Consider the following 18,506-nt stretch of genomic DNA (forward strand, 5'->3'; position numbering starts at 1 on the left):
TGCAAAAACCAGATCCAGAGTGTGTCCCGCCACGTGGGTAGGGCCCGATACCAATTGAGACAGGCCCATGGTTGCCATGGAGGCCATGAAATCCTGAGCCGCACCCACTAGGGGGGCCTCAGCGTGGACATTGAAATCCCCCAAAACAATAAGCCTGGGGGAACCCAAGGCCACCTCCGAGACCACCCCCGCCAGCTCAGGTAGGGAGACTGAAGTGCAGCGGGGTGGTCGGTACACCAGCAGAATCCCCAGCCTATCTCGGAGGCCCACCCGCAAGGACAAACACTTGAAATTCTGAGATTGCCTGACCGGGCACCTGGAAATGGGGAGAGTCTCGAAAGATGACTGCAACGCCTCCTCCCCGACCTTCGAGGCAAAGTCTTGTTCCCTGATCTCCAAAGACTCCTCCCCGACACTATTCTAAGGCAAAGGAGACCAGACAACAACACGTTTGGGATGTGGACGTGCAAAGGGACAGGAGTTGGGCCTCCTGTTGAAACCTTGGTAAAGATTTCTCCCCAGCAAAATATATTTACAATCTTGTAACACAGAAGTACCAGAGAGCTTATACTGTAGCCCGGCTTAATGCGCTGCCATCAGCTGTACTGGAGGAGAGATACCTCCAAATTCTTTATGCAGGTCAGATTTGTCCCTGCGAGATGGGAGAGGTTGAAACTGTGGACCAAGTGATATTTTATACTGCCAGTTTTACAGAGACATTTGTTTTCTTTTTATAACCCCAATTTTAAGGAGATTTCCAGGCAAGTCAGATAAATTTTATAACTCTCTCCTTCTTTCAGACTCCAACATGGACATTACTCTTACCTGTTGCAAATTTTTGCTCCATCCAGGGCCTGCTCCATTAGAAGTCAGATGGTTAAATCTGCAGTTTGATTCCCTGGGGAAGTGTTGGTCTCTGTGTATTGATTTAGTGTATCCGTAATATTGTAAGTGGATATGATGTAAGCTATAAGCTGTATTGGTTTTTCAGCAACTCTGCATTTCACACACACACACACACACACTTGTCTCTGTTTCTGTTTGTTTTCTGGTCTTGGGCTGTAATAAACTCAATCTGAATCTGACTATAGCTTTTAAGAAGCAAGGAGACCTTGCATACCTCAGAGTTGCAAGCGATAGTCTTGCTGTGCCCTCATGTGGTCAACCTGGGAAAGTGCAGCAGGCAGAGTGCCAGGATGGAAGAACTGAGCAGGAGCAGGCTGGAGCTGGGTGCCAGCCAGTCTTAAGAAGCTGCAGAGTTTTCCACAGTGGAGGAGAAGACAGATTTAGGGCCAGAAATTGAGTGCCAGTCATAAGGAACAGCAATGTGTGCCAGAACAGAGAACTGAGCAGTGGGCCGGAACTTGGTGCCATCAATCTTAAGAAAGAGCAGCGGTTTTACACTTAGGTGTCTGCCCCAGTTTTATCCAACAGTATGCCAGCAATGGATCAGGGAACCAGACTCAGGTGCTGGTGGGCAGACTTTGGACCCAAGCTTAGCACCAAAGTCTGGCATGGCAGTGGAGAAGAGGGCAGGCAAACTGGGGCAGAGGCAGGCTTCGTCAGCAGACTGGCACACTGATGCAGGAATGACTTGAGTAGGAAGGGTGGGCCTGAATGAATGCAGGCTTTGGCAACGGATTTGGCATGGCAGAGGAGCTAGCAAGACGGAGGTGGCTGAGTGAGAAGGGTGGAGGAGCAACTAGCACACAATCCAGGGAAAGAAAGCAGACATGCTGGTGTTTGACTTAGATATGCTGAGAGACCCAAGGTAAAGAGAGAAGAAAAGTGTGTTTTGACTGGCATTTGGTTCCTGTAAACCAGATTCAGAGGCCTAGTGAGACAGACTTAGAGCTCAACTTTGGGCCTCCTGCAGATGGTGGCCTACAACTCCCATAATCCCTGGCTATTGACCACTGTGGCTGAGGATTATGGGAGTTGTAGTCCAAAAACTGGGGGCAGGGGGTGCAAAGTTTAGTAGGCCTGGTCTAGAGTGTTGAAGATGGCCTACACCCCAGAAAGAAAAATCTAGAAACTGTATTCAGGGGACTGGTGCCTACCTCACAGCTGCACTCAAATCACATGACTACAATGATCCCACTCAGCCTGACCATTATCAGACTGATGGTGCTGCTGTTGCTGAGATGGTAGGACAGATGCTAGGACCCCCTCCTCTTCCTCTGCATCCAGTGCATCCTCCCCAGGTGTTATGGTATTGGCCTTAAATGCCACTCTCCAGTTCAGCCTTGGGTCAGTGATGTGCCAAAAAGGTCCATATACCATGAGGGAAGCAGCCACTTCTGCCAGGTGAATGTTCTCTCCACCAGAGCAACCCTATGAAGAACCTTCTGCTGCTTCTCTAACCTCTTCAGCCACTCAGGGATGGTGCATATCTAGGTCACAAGACCATCTGAACCTCTGCACTCCCTCCCTCTCCTGTTCTGTCATGGGAGCCATCTTCACTCCCATATGAAATACTACCCAAAATCTGATTTTTGCATTGTGCGTGTGCTCTGTAAAAAGCTTTCCTCAAAAGCTCTTGTCTCAAAGTCTGTCTGCTCCTTTGGAGTACTGAGACAGTGGCATTCCATGTTAGCACTAGGATCCGTGTTGTTCATCTTGCACACATGATTCCATGTAAATCCTCCTCCCCATTCCGCTTCAAGGTGTAGGTGCCCCTGGGCATAGAATACACAAGTTCAAGTGAGCGTGGCAATATCTGTTGAGGAAGAAGCAACCCCTCTCTTTCTGGATGACAGTACCAGAGCTGGGTGGTCATAGTATATGAGGGAGTGATTCTCAAACCCTGAGGTCATTCAGACAATCAAAAACTGTGTTTGGGAGCTGTGTATGCCCCCAATTTTCAGTTGTGTGGAAACAAAGTAAGAGGAAAACCTGGGTAGAAGTGATTGTGTGGAAGCCAAGTAGGAGGAAAACCTGGGCAGCTTCTCCTCCTACCTTGCTTCCACACAATCACTTCTACCCAGATTTTCATCTTACCTTGCACAACCGAAAATTGGGAGCACGCACAGCTCCCAGACCCAGGTAGAACAGTTTTTAATTGTGTGAATGAGCTCCCAGTGTAGGCTTCACAGATAAAAACCTTTCAACTCTGAGCATTCATTGTGCAAAAGACAAACTTTGCAGTTTTGTTCTTATGTACTGCACACATTCTTCCTTGACAATCACACTGAAGATGCAGCTTTTACCACAAATGCCCTTTACTTGTGCATGCTTTTCAGTACATTATGAAATGCACTGATATTTTTCTAACACAGGTTATGGGACCCTTCAGAGCAGGGACAAGTTTGGGGCTTTTTGCACTGTCATGAACATAACTACAAAAAATTAATTAATTAATAGCAATAATATAGTAAGTTGTCACATGAGGCCCTATAGGAGTGGCCTTTGATTCTCCTACTTGTGGCACATTCCAGGCACACACTTTTGCATGTTAAAAGTTTTAGCATTCTTGGCTAGAACACAATGCTAATCTCTGATAGGGAATCAAATATTCAAAAACAATGAATTTTGTTAAATATATTTATTTGGGCTTTCAGCAGAAGTGGGAGCTGAAATGGTCTGTGCCAATAAACTAAAAATAGACCAGATTGAAGAAAGGCAAGTTTGTGCTTGAATTTAGTTATAATCTAAATTCAGCTATCTACCATGGTTCCAGGTTTGGGGAGGGGGATTCGTCTGTTTCAAGAATCAAGCCCTGTTTTATAGTGGTGGTGTTGGGGGAAGGCAACGAAAGTCAAAGTAGGAAGGTAACTGGCCATTTCAAGGCTGTAAAGTTTGGTTTCTCCATTGCTTGCAGACATAAAAGTAAAGAAGTTGTAGTCATAAAGAATGTAGCTGACCATTTCAATGCTCTAATTTTGTTTGGTACCATTCTCTGCTTTTATATATTTATCATATTTTTATACTGCCTGATCTCTCTCTCTAGGCAGTGTACATAATCCAAGATTACAATATAAAATAAAACAAGCAAAACACTTTGACAGAATAAAAACAATTAAAAACAATTCATAGAGTAAACCAAAACAATGTCACAGGTAAAAACAGCTTAAAATTAGTTTCAATTAAAAGCCTGAGTAAACAGGTGTCTTAAGGGTCTTTTTAAAGGCAATCAGAGATGGAGAAACTCTTATTTTGACAGGGAGCATATTCCAAAACCCTGGGGCAGCCCAGAGTTGCTACCAGACTAGCAGGCGGCAATCCTAACCCAATCTCCCCAGATTATCTCAATAGACTGCAGGGTTCATGACAAAGGAGCCCATTACAGCCTCCAGGCCATGCCATTTCCTGATGAAGTTGATAGGGAGAAATAGATTTGGGTGTAATATCAGCATATTGGTAACACCCTGCACCAAATCTCCTGATGATCTTTCCCAGAGGTTTAATGTAGATAGTAAAGAGCACTGGAGACAGTATGGAGCCTTGTGGAACTCTATACAGTAACTCTCACTTTGCAGAGCAACAGTCTCCAGATGACACCATCTAGAATCTATCGAGAGGTAGGAACAGAACCACTGTAAAACATTGCCACCTAATCCCACCTCCCTCAGGCGACCCAGAAGGATATCATGGTTGATGGTATTGAAAGCCACTGAGAGATCCAAAAGAATCAGCAGAGTAACACTCTCTCTGTCAATACCGAATTGTGGATAATTCTTCAGGCTGACCAAGGCAGTCTGAACCCCATAACCTGCCCAAAAGCCAGTTTGAAATGGGTCTAGATAATCAATTTCCTCCAGGACTATCTGGAGCTGAGAGGCCACCACCCTCTCGATCACCTTGTCCAACCATGGGAGATAAGACAGGCCTATAGTTACCTAACTCTGAGGGGTCCAATATAGGATTATACAAGTGTGGTCTAATGATAGCCTCCTTAAGAGGAAGCATTCTGCCCTCCTTCAGAGAAGCATTTATGATGTTTACTAGACCCCTCTCTGCTAATCTATTGTTACATAAAATAAGCCAAGTTGGGCAAGGGTCAAGAGAACAGGTGGAAGGATGCACAATCTGAAACAGCTTGTCCACATCTTCAGGAGTCACAAACTGAAAGCAATACAGAGGCGCTTCACACAATCACTGTGAAGCACCTGAGAGGATTCTGCGGGGAGATTCTCCACAGATGAGCAGCCACTCGTAGCTGGGCGGCTAGATCAGCTGCCCACACAACTGCTGGCTCCATCACGGAGCCAGCGGAGGCTGTGGGGAGCGGGTGGCCCCCAGAAGTTCCAGGATGCCCCACACAACCGTGTGGGGCATCTTGGAGAGACCCCCGAGCCCAGGAGGCTGCTTGCAGCCTCCCAGCGGGGGTCTCCTCATGTGCCGCCATGGCGCGGAGCCACGCAGTGGCGGAGCACGATCAGAAAACGCGGGTTAGTGGAGAGCTCACTCCGCTAACCTGGGCTACGGGGAGGGCTACTTTGGTGGGCTAGCTGCCAGAGAACCACTGGGTTTGCCCACGAGCCCGCTGGTTCTCACGATGGGGGAAAAACAGGCTGGGCTTCCTTAGCCCGGTTTCCCCCCATCGTGAGAATAGCCTCACAGTCTTTTACCTCTGACTGCAAGGTCAGGTTATGCATAGCTTGAGACTGTCTAGAAACACTGCTCTCAAACTATGAGTGTGTGAGAGCCAGTGCTTCACCTGGAAATGGCTCTCTTCCCACCTTCCAATCAGTGTTCCATCTAAGGTGTGCATGTGTGCACTGACTCACAAGTTTTCTGATGACCACTCAGCTTTTAGATCCCACCAGGAAGGCCCTATTCTGAATGTATGTGTGCACACGCTGCCTTGATACCACCCAGGGTGCTTTCCAGATTACACCCTGCAACAGAGTCACAGCAGATCTAGGAAGTCTGCTTGAACACTTCCTGTGTTGTGACACCACAGTCCCTACACTGACAGCAGGGTGCCGTTTACATTCCCAATGCCTTGTTATGAATTTAATTGCTGCGATATAGTGGTATGTTATCATGTATCCGGCATAAAACGGTTCCTGGTTTTTTTTGTTCTTAGTTTCCGCAAGACTGCTCCCCCTGTTGTTTACGTTTCAAATGCGATTTGCCTGAACAAAAGCATTTTGCTGCTTTTGAGCAGCTAACTGGAAAGCGCCCTGAACAAAACTCATTCCACACAGAAATGGGGGCGGGGGAGAGTGGGGACACTGCTTCTAATGCAGCTAGATTCTCCTACCAAGGCCTGGTATAGCAGCAATCAACACTGCAAGGGGATTCAGGCTTCCACCAGCAGGAACTCAAGCATTTGGCAGTCCTTTTTCAAGAGTTGGAATAGCACAGTAGCTAGAAGACTCTGCTATGAATCAAGAACCTCTGGATTTGAATTTTCTTCTGTGTATTCAAGAGGTGGCTTTAGGCATGCCACAATTGCTCTGCCTCCCATCAGCAACATGAGGATCATACGTATCATATAGGACTGTGATAAGGATAACAAGATAGAATACGTCCAATATTCAAAAACACTATACAAATTCAGCATTATTTTAATAATACTAATGGGTATGGAGGTTGTCAATTCTCAAAGGGGATGATACAACAACAGTGAATCTGGGTAAGCAATGGGGTAAAGAAAATATGTATTTATTAGCCATACAAATACATTAGAGGATTATAAAATTCCTAGTTGCTAACAGTCAAGCCAATTGCATAAGAGTCGATAAGATTAAACTGAAACTGCCTTCTGATTTGGTTAGGGAATCAAGTTGCAAGGCCTTTGTCCGAGGTTGTGTTTTGTCAGATTTCCTTGGCTTCTTCCCCCCACCTGCCAAGAGTGCTTCAACCAAACAAATATTCTGGAGCCATTCTGAAACATTTCTGTAAGCTAAGGGGGAAAATGCTAGTGAAGTGTGTCTAGCTCACACACAAACTCCTCTAGCAATGAAATCCTGGTGTCTTCAGGAAAAGTGAAAACTCCAGTTTAAGGTTAGGATTCAAGTTCCATTTCTTTCATTATATTCAGTGAGGCTGTTTGTGAGTAGCCAAACCCAGGCTTGGGCGGCCCTGCCTGGTTTGGCTGCCTGTGTGAAGTGCCAGGATTGACGCTGATCCTGGCGCTGTCTGCCCCGTAAGACTGGAATTTACTCCAGGTACAGGGTTGTGTGTGTGCTCGGGCTGCACGTAGCCCAAGCACAGAGTCGAGCGCCTAGAGCGTCTGACTCAGGGAGGAATCCCCCAATGCACTGCACTCATCACGTGATGCATTGTGGGATATCCTGAGGCTGGGCATCCTTCCCCCAGCCTCCCTGCTGCCACACTGCTCGCTGCAGAGGCACTCATCCGAGTGTGGTTCGGTGAGCAGGGCTTCAGCCTGGATCCTGTGGGGGAAGGCAGGAGTGATCCTGCCTCCCTGCTGTCCCTCCCTGGCTCTGAGAAAGGTCATGTGCATGACCTCAGTGACTGCATTGAGCAAGTCGTATAATCCCCATTTTTACAAACAAGGAGCTAACAAATCAATTCATAAGGCTAGTGTGAAGGAGAAATATTATAGCACATCAAGGATGCTACATAAATGCAAAAAGAAAATGTTGTTCTAGAAAGAACTAATCAGCCTACTTTCCTCCATCTCTACAACTAGACTAAATTTTGTTCAAATTGAGGTCCACAAGCTAGATCTCTTGCACCTCAAATGTTCACGCATCCACCATCTTGGACTGGGGTGGATGACATCATTACAAACTACATCATTGAGGTGTCCCTGTGTATCACTCACTACAACCGTACCAAATTTGTTCCAAATCAGTTAGACAGTCCTCGTTAGTGCATTTGTGCCTCAAAAATTCACACACACACCATCTTGGATCAGGGTGGTTGACATCATCACAAACTACGGCATTGAGGTTTCCCCATGTGCCCCTACAGCTATAGCAAATTTGGTTCAAATCGGTTAAGCGATTAATAAGTTAGCTCATTTGCGCCACAAACATTTACACATCTGCCATCTTGAATGATGGTGGGTGACATCATCACAAACTATGCCAATGAGGAGTCCCTGTGTGTCTCTCACTACAACTAAACCTAATTTAGTTCAAATCGGTTAGACAGTTCAGAAGTTAGCCCACTTGCGACTCTAAAGTTTACATGTCTGCCATCTTGGATCGGGGTGGATGACATCACCACAAACTACACTTTTGGGGTATCCCTATGTGTCCCTACAACTGTACCCGATTTGGTTCATAATGGTCCAGGCATTGCAAAGTTGATAGGCAGGGGGAGACACACGGACACACACACAGAATGCCGGGTCATCTCATAAGCCTACTGGAAAGTAGGCTAAAAAGGCCTAAGGGATGGGATGATGGCTCAGTGGTAGAGTATCTGCTTTGCACCCAGAAGGTCCAAGGTTCAATCCTGTCATCCTCAGGCAGGGCTGAGAAAGGCTCCTGTCTGAAACCTTGGAGATTACTCTGCCAGTCAGTGTAAACAATACTGAGCTAAATGGACCAATTGTGTGACTCAGTAGAAGACAGCTTCCTATGTCCCTATGTACAGAGGTCAGGGCTGTGGTCTAAAGCAGAACTGCACAACTTCAGCCCTCCTGCTGTTTTTGATCTACAACTCCCAGAATCCCCAGTCACAGTGGCCAATAGTCAGGGGTTATGGGAGCTGTAGTCCAACATCTGCAGGAGGGTCCAAGTTGTGCAGCTCTGATCTAAAGACATATGCAGCAGGCTGGCTGAAGCTAAGCAAGTGATTTCCCATTTGTGCCTAAATGAGAAACCACCTGGAACCTTATGCACAATGTAAAATCCATTATAAACCAGTGTGGTGTAGTGGTTAGAGTGTTGGACTAGGACCAGAGAGACCTGAGTGCAAATCCCCATTCAGTCATGAAACTCACTGGGCCAGTCACTTCTCTCTCAGCCTAACCTACCTCATAGAGTTGTTATGAGGATAAACATAACCATGTACACCACTCTGGGCTCCATGGAGAAAGAGCAGGGTAGAAATGGAAAAATAAAATAAATAAATAAATAACATGAATGTAAGAACATTACAATTCAGTGAATGAATAATTAGATAAATTAAAAGAAGACCACAATAGGCAATCCAACATTCTTGTAACTTTATTGAACAATGCTTGCACAAACTTTTATTGTGCTCCACCAGAAAGGTTAAGTGGCTGAAATGATCGATAGTGGTTGGATTTTATTTTATTTTTTACATTTGTTGACTACTCGAGACATGGTTTGAGGGCAATTCTTTTTCTCCACCTAGTTCTTAACCTGGAGGCCAACCCAGCTGACGGCCACCAAGAACATGGAGGTGTACGTGGTAGACAGACTGGCCGCCATCTGGCCCTTCATTCACTACCATTCGGTATCCCCTGCTCAGGTCCAATTCAGCTGCACATTTCTTGCCCACAATCATTAAGTGTCCAAGAAGCTGGAAAAGAACAAAACAGAACAAATGAAGGAGCACGTAGCAAACATCCGAAGACATCAAGGAAAACGTATAAGCTCTTAGGGGTAGCCAAAGCAAAAATAAATGCAGTCTGAAAGGTGCATACATATGCGTAAGGTAATTTTAGTCAATGATAGTTTCAGATTCTCTATTCTCTTCCAAGCAGATTGGGACACTTATGAGAAGCAGAAATACAGCAGTATATGCAAGCAACTAGCACGTCCAATCCATCACTTCTCAAATAGTGCCCAAGGTAGGCTCTTGAGCTCTTCCCCAGATTTAGATTGACGAACTTAAGCCCTCCCCTGCAGTTTCAGTTATCAGGCCCATGTCTTCATGTTTCCACATTGAACTTGAGAATGTCCAACCAGCCCACAGCCCTTTACCTCCCCAAATATGAAAAAGCAATCCATGCTAATGGCCTGTTCAGTAGTTGTGTGCTTCTACATTCTGGGCCTGATTTTTCAAAGACCCTCTCCTATTTAAGCTCTCACAGAGCTCCATACAAGTGCTCAATAGCTCCTGACCCCTTGTTAAATCTCTACATCTAAGCATTTTCATTTGTTACAAGGTATTTCAAAAGTCAGTGCCTGACATAAAGACTAACCCTGCAGCAAGAGCCAGGGTTTTCTGTCACGCTAGAACAGCTGTTCCTCACTCTCTTCTGAAGGCACCTGTGCATCCCAATTATGTCCCTGGGAATCTCCCAACTCTCAGGGACATGGTTTAAGAAGCACAAGCAGCTGCAGAAGGAGAGGGTAAGATAGCCTTGAAATCAATGCAGTGTCAATGCAGGGTGAGTCTAGATGTTGGCCACTATTACATCCATTTTGGTTTTTGTTTAACAATTCTGTTAGTTTTTGGTAATTAGTAAAGAGCTAGCATAGTAGATACTATCCAAACACTAGAGACTTGTATGTTGCGTCTTAACCCATTTCTATTATTGCTGCTGGAATATGGGCTTTAATTGCTCTAACCTTTGATGTTATTACTAGGGCAATTTGTATATAACTTCTCCATTTCTCATCCCATGTTAATTTTGGACAAGTATAATAAAATATCTCCCGCATTTTTAAAGTATAATATCCCCACCTTTACAGTATAATAAAGTATCCCCCCTTATAAATACTTTTATTTGCAAACCAGATACTATACATTTTAACAGGGCTCTCATATTCTAATAACCATTCAAAATCAAATTTCATACTTATGACATATTTGCATCAATTTCAAAATCAGTAACGCTGGTTACTGAAACAAACTTTAACAGTTACAGTTCTGATTCAAAAACAAGAATGTTGTATCAACATCATAAATAACTTCTGTCCCTGCTTTTAGGCAAGCAGAGAATTATTTTATTAGTGATCCAAACAAAGTATTTCTCAAAAGTGTGCCAATACATGAGGGGTGGGGGGAAGAGGGGGAACTAGGTAGTCATGTGGTTGCTCCAGAGACAGATAACTGCCTCACAGGGCGACTGTCAATTCACATTAGCCAATTTGTTTTGTTAGTATGGATCTTCACATCATGTTGTAGCCTTGTCTTTTTTTTTTTTAATTACTTTAAGCACTGAATTAATGTCCATAGTTACACAGAACCGCCACAATTGCCAGCTTCAACTGAATAAATATCACAAACTTCAATATCAACATTAGCTTTATAATGGAATGGTATAGACTCACATTTACCCCAGTTGCAATATACATCGCACGATCAATTTTAGAATTTGCTGCCTAATATATGCACACAAATCCAAACATCAACAAATTATTTAAGTTATTTTCTTCTATTTGTATTAGCCATACTCACGCTAGTAACATCAATACTGATGTTTGCAATAGTGGTCACATGGTGAACAGAGAATCAAGTCTCTTAGCCTACATATTTAAATCAACGTGGTGAAGAAAATGATGTTATCATGGAGGTCATATTGGTGAATTCGTTGTGATTCTTTACAACTTTATAATGTTGGTTCAGTGAAGTCTTCCAAGTGTGTCAATGTGAATCTAAAGATCATTTCTAATGTAACATTTGAAATGATCTCATAAGGTAATCTACATAAAACTTTCCAGAGTTAATTTTACATGAACAAAGAAATTATATAACTACAGCAACGTCGTTATAGTCTAGATTACACCTCTGCCTGCAATATGATCCAAAGTAATTGCAACAAGAAAAGCATCCAGGGCTGCACTGTATAATGTAATCATTTGATTAAGAGCCATCAAGTTGGTGTCGACTCTTAGTGATCACATAGATAGATTCTCTCCAAGATGATCTGTCTTCAACTTGGCCTTTAAGGTCTCTCAGTGGTGCATTCATTGCTGTCATAATCAAGCCCATCCACCTTGCTGCTGGTTGTCCTCTTCTTCTCTTTCCTTAAACATTTCCCAGCATTATGGACTTCTCAAGGGAGCTGGGTCTTTGCATAATGTGCCCAAAGTATGATAGTTTGAGCCTGGTCATTTGTGTCTTGAGTGAAAGTTCTGGATTGATACGTTTTATTATACATTTGTTTGTTTCCCTGGCTGTCCATGGTATCCTCAAAAGTCTTCTCCAGCACCAAAGTTCAAAAGCATCAATACTTTTTCTATCCTGCTTCTTCAGAGTCCAGCTTTCGCATCCATAGAGTGTCACGGGGAAAAAACATTGTCTGAATGATTCTAATCTTTGTAGGCATTGAAATGTCATGGCTTCTAAATATCCTTTCCAAGGCCTTCATTGCAAGCCTACCAAGTGCTAGTCTGCACTTGGCATATTTCTTGACTGCTGGATCCTTTACTGTTGATGGTCAATCCAAAAAAAGCAGAAGCTATTCACCATTTCAATGTCTTCATGATCAGTTCTGAGGCTGGTTGCTGTACCTGTTGTCATTAGTTTAGTCTTCTTTGCATTTAGTCGTAGGCCCATTTTTTCACTGTGCTCCTTGACTTTTATTACTAGAGCTTGCAGATCATCTACATTCTCAGCCACCTGTGAACAGTAGTGTCATCAGTATAGCGCACCTTATTGATGTTTCTTCCTCCAACTTGAAAAACACGCTCATCATCTTCCAATCCAGCTTCTCTCAGTATATGTTCAGCATATAAGTTGAATAAATAACGAGAAAGTATACAACCTTGTCTTACACCTTTGCCAATCTGCAACCAGTCTGTTTCACCATGTTCTGTCTGGACTGTGGCTTCGTGTCCTGTGTATAGGTTTCTCATGAGAACAATGAGATGTTCTGGGACACCCATTTTCCTAAGGATATTCCACAACTTGATGCAATCAAAGGCTTTTCTGTAGTCAATGAAGCACATATTGAAGCTTTTCCCACAATTGGTAGAAAGCAGGCCAAGGGAGTCTATCCTGCTTTCTACCAATCATGGGAACCACTGGGCTCATGGACGAACCCGGTGGTTCCCAGGCAGCTAGCCTGCCTAATTCACCCTCCCCTTAAATGAGCTCAACAGAGCGAGCGCTCCGTTAACCTCATTTTATTGCTCATGTGCTGCCGTGGCGCGCAACAACACACGAGTAGACCCCCGACCAGGAGGCTGCAAGCAGCCTCCCAGGCACAGGGGTCCCCCCAGAATGCCCCCCGCACTCACGTGGGGCATCCTGGGACTTCCAGGAGCCCCGATCCCCACTGCCCCCACCAGCTCCATGACGGAGCCAATAGTCATGTGGATGGCCAATCCAGCTGCCCAGGGCTCTGGGCATGATCATCTGCGGGGAGAGTGAGCATAGCCCACTCTCCCCACAGACCTCATTGAGGCACTTCACAGTAATCATGTGAAGTGCCCCACTGACTTCTTTTTCGTATTCTTTGGCTTTCTCAATTGTCCAGCGTGCATTAGTAATAATATCTCTTGTTCCTTGGCCTTTTTTGAAACCAGTTTGAACATCCAGTATTTCCCTTTCCAAGTCGGGCTCTAATCTGCGTTGGATGATCCTGAGCATTATTTTGCTGGCATGTGGAATTAAGGATATTGTGTGATGCTTTGTGCAATCAGTTAAGTCTCCATGGGTATGTAGACTGAGCTCTTCCAATCTGTTGACCATTGTGTCATTCTCCAAATTTGCTGGCATAGTTTGGTTAGAGCCTTGACTATTTCTTCTTCTGTTTCCGGCCATATTTCTGTAGCTAGCTATTCCATCAATTCCTGTAGCCTTCTGACTTGGTAATGACTGGAGTGCTGATCTAATTTCATCTGCCTGTACTAGAGGTTCTTGCAAGTAGGGAATATCTTCTAGAGTATCTTGGATGTTGATGTCCCTGCTGTACAGATTTTCGGTATACTCCTTCCACCTCTGTTTGATCTTCTCTGAATCAGTTACTATCTATCCTTTGGCATCCCTTAACATCCCAATTCGAGGTTGGAACCTCCTTCTGAGTTCAGAGATCTTTTGCAAAACTTTCCTTGTTTTCCCATGTCTAGTTCCATCCTCAGGGTCTTTATAGATGTCATTATAGTAGTGTTCTTTGTCTCTTCCAACAGCTTTCTAAAATTCCCTATTAAGTTCATTTCTGAGGTCTTTATCTTTTGTGACGTTGGCCTCTCTCCTCTTCTTGACAATTTCCACCATCTGTTCTGACATCCATTTTGCTTTCTTCTGTTTCTTGGTCTTTGGCAGTCTCTTTTCACAGTCGTCCTTAACAACTTCTTTGATTTCATTCCACAGTTCCCATAGTCATACACACTTGTAAAAGTTCATTAAGTTCCAATGTGTCTTGGACTATCCTGAAAGCAGTAAGTTCTCTCTCAAGTCAGACTAAATAAAGCATAGAGGCACCCACTCCAAGTCCATACCCAGAGTGTATAGCATAGAGGCAGCTTCTTTATAGGTCAAGAAAAATTTGAGGCATACCATAAGAACTTGTTTAGACTGCATGTAGGAGGTGAGGGAACCACAGAATTTACTACTGCTTTTACTGAAAAGCTGAACAGCCATTTAAATACATACACACATACTTTTTGTGATACTTACAGCTTCATCAGAATCTTCCACTTGAGATAACTGTGCAATAGGCTTCTTGGGGACCACTAGGAAGTGTGTTGGTGCTTGTGGAGAAATGTCATGGAACGCAAGGCACTGTGGGGGTGGGGGTGGGGGTGGGAGGAAAGTCAGTTTTTTGCAAATGCTCTTTTACAAAAACAAAAATAAACCATACATTAGAAAGTCACCACAGGTATTAGAAAATGATTTCCTGGGGCTCACGCTATAGAGAAATCTCTTCTTGAGGCAGGAGTATCTGTCTTTTAAAATTTGGTTAGCAATTACCAAAGCTTTACTCAATATTATATGGGCTTACTGCACAAGATAGATTTTTTTTTTAAATCTCATTTTAAACATTCAGTTCTATGAAGAGTCCCAATTTATTCATTTGTAACCTGATTTGAAATGGTGCCCAATTAAAATATTTTAAAAATACAATTTTCTTTCCTCTGCAAGGCAAAAGGCATGGCAGTTTAAAGTAACCATTTGGGCTGTTCAGGCTAGCACCCATGATTAAGTAAAGTCACACTGAGAGTATGCATTCATACTTCCTTATGTGTGCTGTGGCCAGTGGATGAAGTATCGTCTGAACCAGCCCTTTTAGTTCACTGACCACTGATAAATCAGAATTAAGGCCATCAATCCACCGTCAGGAATTGCTTGGCCTCAAAAGACTGCTACACCAAAGACAAGAGCGAACTTACAGAGCTTAGTCCTGCCTAGATGGGAACCAAAAGCAGACTTGGTTTTCTATGCTGTATATCTGATCGCTCAAGCCATGGTTTGTATTCTTAACAGAGCACAATCTACTGTTCTCATTATGTCTTCTCAAACCAGCCTCACATTTTAAATAACTATTACACCAAGACAGCTCCAAAACATTTCAATTGTTTGTAAGCTCGTTATATTAGAATGAAATCAGAAACAAAATAGCAGTTTAATTTTCACTATCTAAAGAAACAAACACCATCCAAGCTAAAAGTGAATTTAACTAAACACACCTAAACTCCAGACTACTCTATCTATTCCACATTACACCAAGACTCTATGTGGTGGTGGGTGGGGGTGGGGTGGTGGGTAGGGGGTAGGGGGTGACCTCCCAATATAGGTAGCTGCAAGAACTCTCAACACCCATAAAGGTTCAAATTTTGATTAGAACAGATTTAGCAACATAGTTATGCTGAGATCTAAAGGCTAAGTTGAGATCTGGTTTCTAGTTTTTCACTCTAGGTTATTTATTACCATTACAGCTGTTAGAAAGAAAGATAACATTACTCTACTGACTACTATTAAATCAGAACTCTACAGTTTTCCAAATAATAGGAAAACCTTTCAAACTGTCTAGCACAGTAAACACAATTTTCTGATCACAAAGATTATTCTTTAGGAGATTTCAAGATATACTCCTATTTTATTTTTACATATTGCATGCATGCTTGGAGAGGAGCCACAGTTCAGCAACATTCCCTCTCAGACATTATACAGTAGGGTTGCATAACTTGTTACTGTTGGATTACAACTCCATCATTTCTAGCCAAAGTAGTCAATGCTGAGGGATGATGGGAGTTGTAGTCCAACAGCTGGACTGTCAGTTATATAGCCCTGCTATACAAAGTGTGGATAGTGTACTTGTGGACAGCGACCCCAAGAGTACACTTGAAAGCATCCCATTCCTACCTACGGTATTAGTCTAAAGGGATAAATGCTGAATGCAAAGAGGAATGCTATTTGGGCTGGTTTGGGTGCACCCATTATGACATATTCTGCAGAACTTCCAGCACATTCCTGTATCATCAGTTCATCTGATGAACGGACCCCTCCCCCACCCGGCGATAAAGGGACATGCTAAGAGGGTGTTGGGTAGGGATGTGCATCACTCGCAATTCACAGCATGATTCGCAACACATCCCTGGCACCTTTAAAACCAAGAGCAGGTGCATACCTCCTCCTCCTCTGCACATCACCACTTCCTGTATCGGCGGCACTCCCCCCACCCTCAGCTATAACTACACGCTGGTGGCACACTCTCCAGCTGCTCTCACACGACGCTGGTATGCACATTGCCTCTGCACACTGGTGGATTAATGCAGAGGCAGAGTAGGGATTGGCCTACGGCGGTAAAATTTGAGGAGCAGCAAATTTTTCCCCTCCTCAAATTTTGCCACCCCTCTCTGTGGGAAGTGGTGGCTGCAGCAAGGATGGAGTCCCACCCCCCATTTACCTTATTAAACAAAAGGCAAACCTTTTTTGTTTAAGGTAAAATAGCGGCAAAAACCTTTTTGCAAAAAGTTTAGTCCAGCCCTGCCTCTGCACATGCACAGCGGCCATCTGCGTGATCAGCAAACATGTCATCCAAACTGCGCCTTTGTGGACCTCTGAGGTGCTAGAGCCTCCCTCATATGTATAACATCTGAACTGAGCTCTGCTTTGTATGGGGATTTTATATTTTCAAACCCAACATTTCCATTTAGAAGTGACAGGGGTAAAGTCAGATTCCTGCCGAAGATCTTGGAAAGTCACCACCAGTAAGAGTTCACTGGGTTAAGCCTTTACTGGGCTTTACTTTACCAAGCCTTTACTGGGTTAAACTGTCAACCATGAGTGACAGCGCCAATATGGTACTTCCTTCCTGCTTTTGACACTACAACCATGAACAGTACTTGGCTTTTAATGAGTGAGTGGAGCTCTTGTGTACAGCGTATGCATGTACAGAGCTGTACTCATGCAAGTCAATCAAACACTGGGCCAGTTCAGATAATACTCCAGCCAGCCAGTCCACTACATGCAATAAGGAAATCAGCGCTTATCTCCCAGTGCATAGTAGCCCCAATTTAAACTAAAGTTTTTAGTGCATGTAGAAGAGCAGTCCAGATGAACTACCCCCTATTTGATTAGGCAGAGGAACCCCATGCACAAGGAGAGAGGAAGAATGTGCAGTCATGGCACAAGCAAGTCCCTCATTACATGTGGTGGCCAGGCAGATGACACACAAGCAAAACTGGCTCATTATATTCAATGCACGTAGAGTGATAAACTTTGTACCCTGCACTTGAGGGGCCCTGTGCCCAGGAGCACTTTTAAAGTGACCTTGTACACAGGCATTCACACAAAAATATGTATAGACATCTGTATGCACATACAACATATCTGAATAGGGCTATAAGCCCAGAGATAAAACCCTGCAACAAACCCCAAGTACCAACTTCGCCACCAATACAGCTCTTGTCTCCTTCGGTTTCCCTTTGTGAAGGAATTAGAAATAATTACTGGAGGTCGGGGGTGGGGGCGGATGAGTAATTATCAAAAGGAGGCAGAAGTAATGGCTCCTACCTTTGATGGTTTAGGATGTGACAAATGTTTCAAAAAGCTTTTTTTAAAAAGGATAAATCCTTAAGGATTTATAAACAAGAAATCTATCATTTTATAAGCGATTAGCCACGACGGCTATATAGAGCCTGCAGGTGCAGAAGCACCATACCTCTCAATGCCATTCGCAAGGGAGTGACCCTGCTCCCCTGAGACATCTGGCTAGCTGGGGCTGTCAGATGGGATAGACGGACCTTTGGTCAGGGGCAGCGAGACCCTCCTTGCCCTATAAGTATTATTATTAATAATGTTTAATAATAATAATGTTAATAATATTTTTTATTATTATTAATTATACCACCATGGGCCTGCCTGCCTGCCCGCCCACCTTATCGTCCTCGAAGATGATCTTGGCCGGGATCTCTTTGCGAATAATTTTCCCGAAAATGGTATCTCCGCCCGGCTGAGCCGCTTGAGCTTTGCGGATCTCGTCAGCCATGTCGCCTTCTCCAGGGCCGCCGCGTTCCGCAGCGCGCGCCACCTCCCTCCACGTTCAGCCAATACCCGCCTCCTTACGTCAGGGAACACCCCGCCCTCTTTCTGATTGCAACTATCCGCCCGATTGGCTTTCTCTCCTATCCATCGGTCTCTTCCCGCCTTTCTCTCCGTTTCCCAACCAGTTTTATTTAGAGTATTAGGCATGGAGAGAATAAGGTGGCCAGTGCGCTTTGCCATTCGTGGCCCGGGGAAGCGGAGGATGAGTGACCGGCTCAAAGAGGAGCAAA

General features: G+C 44.2%; 1 protein-coding gene across 1 annotated transcript; it reads right to left on the reverse strand.

Moving 5' to 3' along the window:
• Window positions 1-9,079: 9,079 nt before the first annotated feature.
• On the reverse strand, window positions 9,080-18,298 carry HINT1 (histidine triad nucleotide binding protein 1). The gene is made up of 3 exons (XM_053302840.1): window positions 18,110-18,298; window positions 14,407-14,511; window positions 9,080-9,414 (listed from the first exon to the last, which is right to left on the reverse strand). The coding sequence occupies exons 1-3, from the start codon at window positions 18,218-18,220 to the stop codon at window positions 9,250-9,252; spliced, it is 381 nt and encodes a 126-aa protein (XP_053158815.1). The 5' UTR covers window positions 18,221-18,298; the 3' UTR covers window positions 9,080-9,249.
• Between the last annotated feature and the right edge of the window lie 208 nt (window positions 18,299-18,506).

Source organism: Hemicordylus capensis, chromosome 2, assembly GCF_027244095.1.
Source record: "Hemicordylus capensis ecotype Gifberg chromosome 2, rHemCap1.1.pri, whole genome shotgun sequence".
NCBI lineage: Eukaryota > Metazoa > Chordata > Lepidosauria > Squamata > Cordylidae > Hemicordylus > Hemicordylus capensis.

Coding starts and splice junctions, on each gene's coding strand:
- HINT1 (XM_053302840.1), bottom strand. CDS start 18,220: ATGGCTGACGAGATCCGCAAAGCTCAAGCGGCTCAGCCGGGCGGAGAT. Junction 14,512..18,109: donor TCATCTTCGAGGACGATAAG/GTGGGCGGGCAG, acceptor CCACCCCCACAG/TGCCTTGCGTTCCATGACAT. Junction 9,415..14,406: donor TGGAAGATTCTGATGAAGCT/GTAAGTATCACA, acceptor GTTCTTTTCCAG/CTTCTTGGACACTTAATGAT.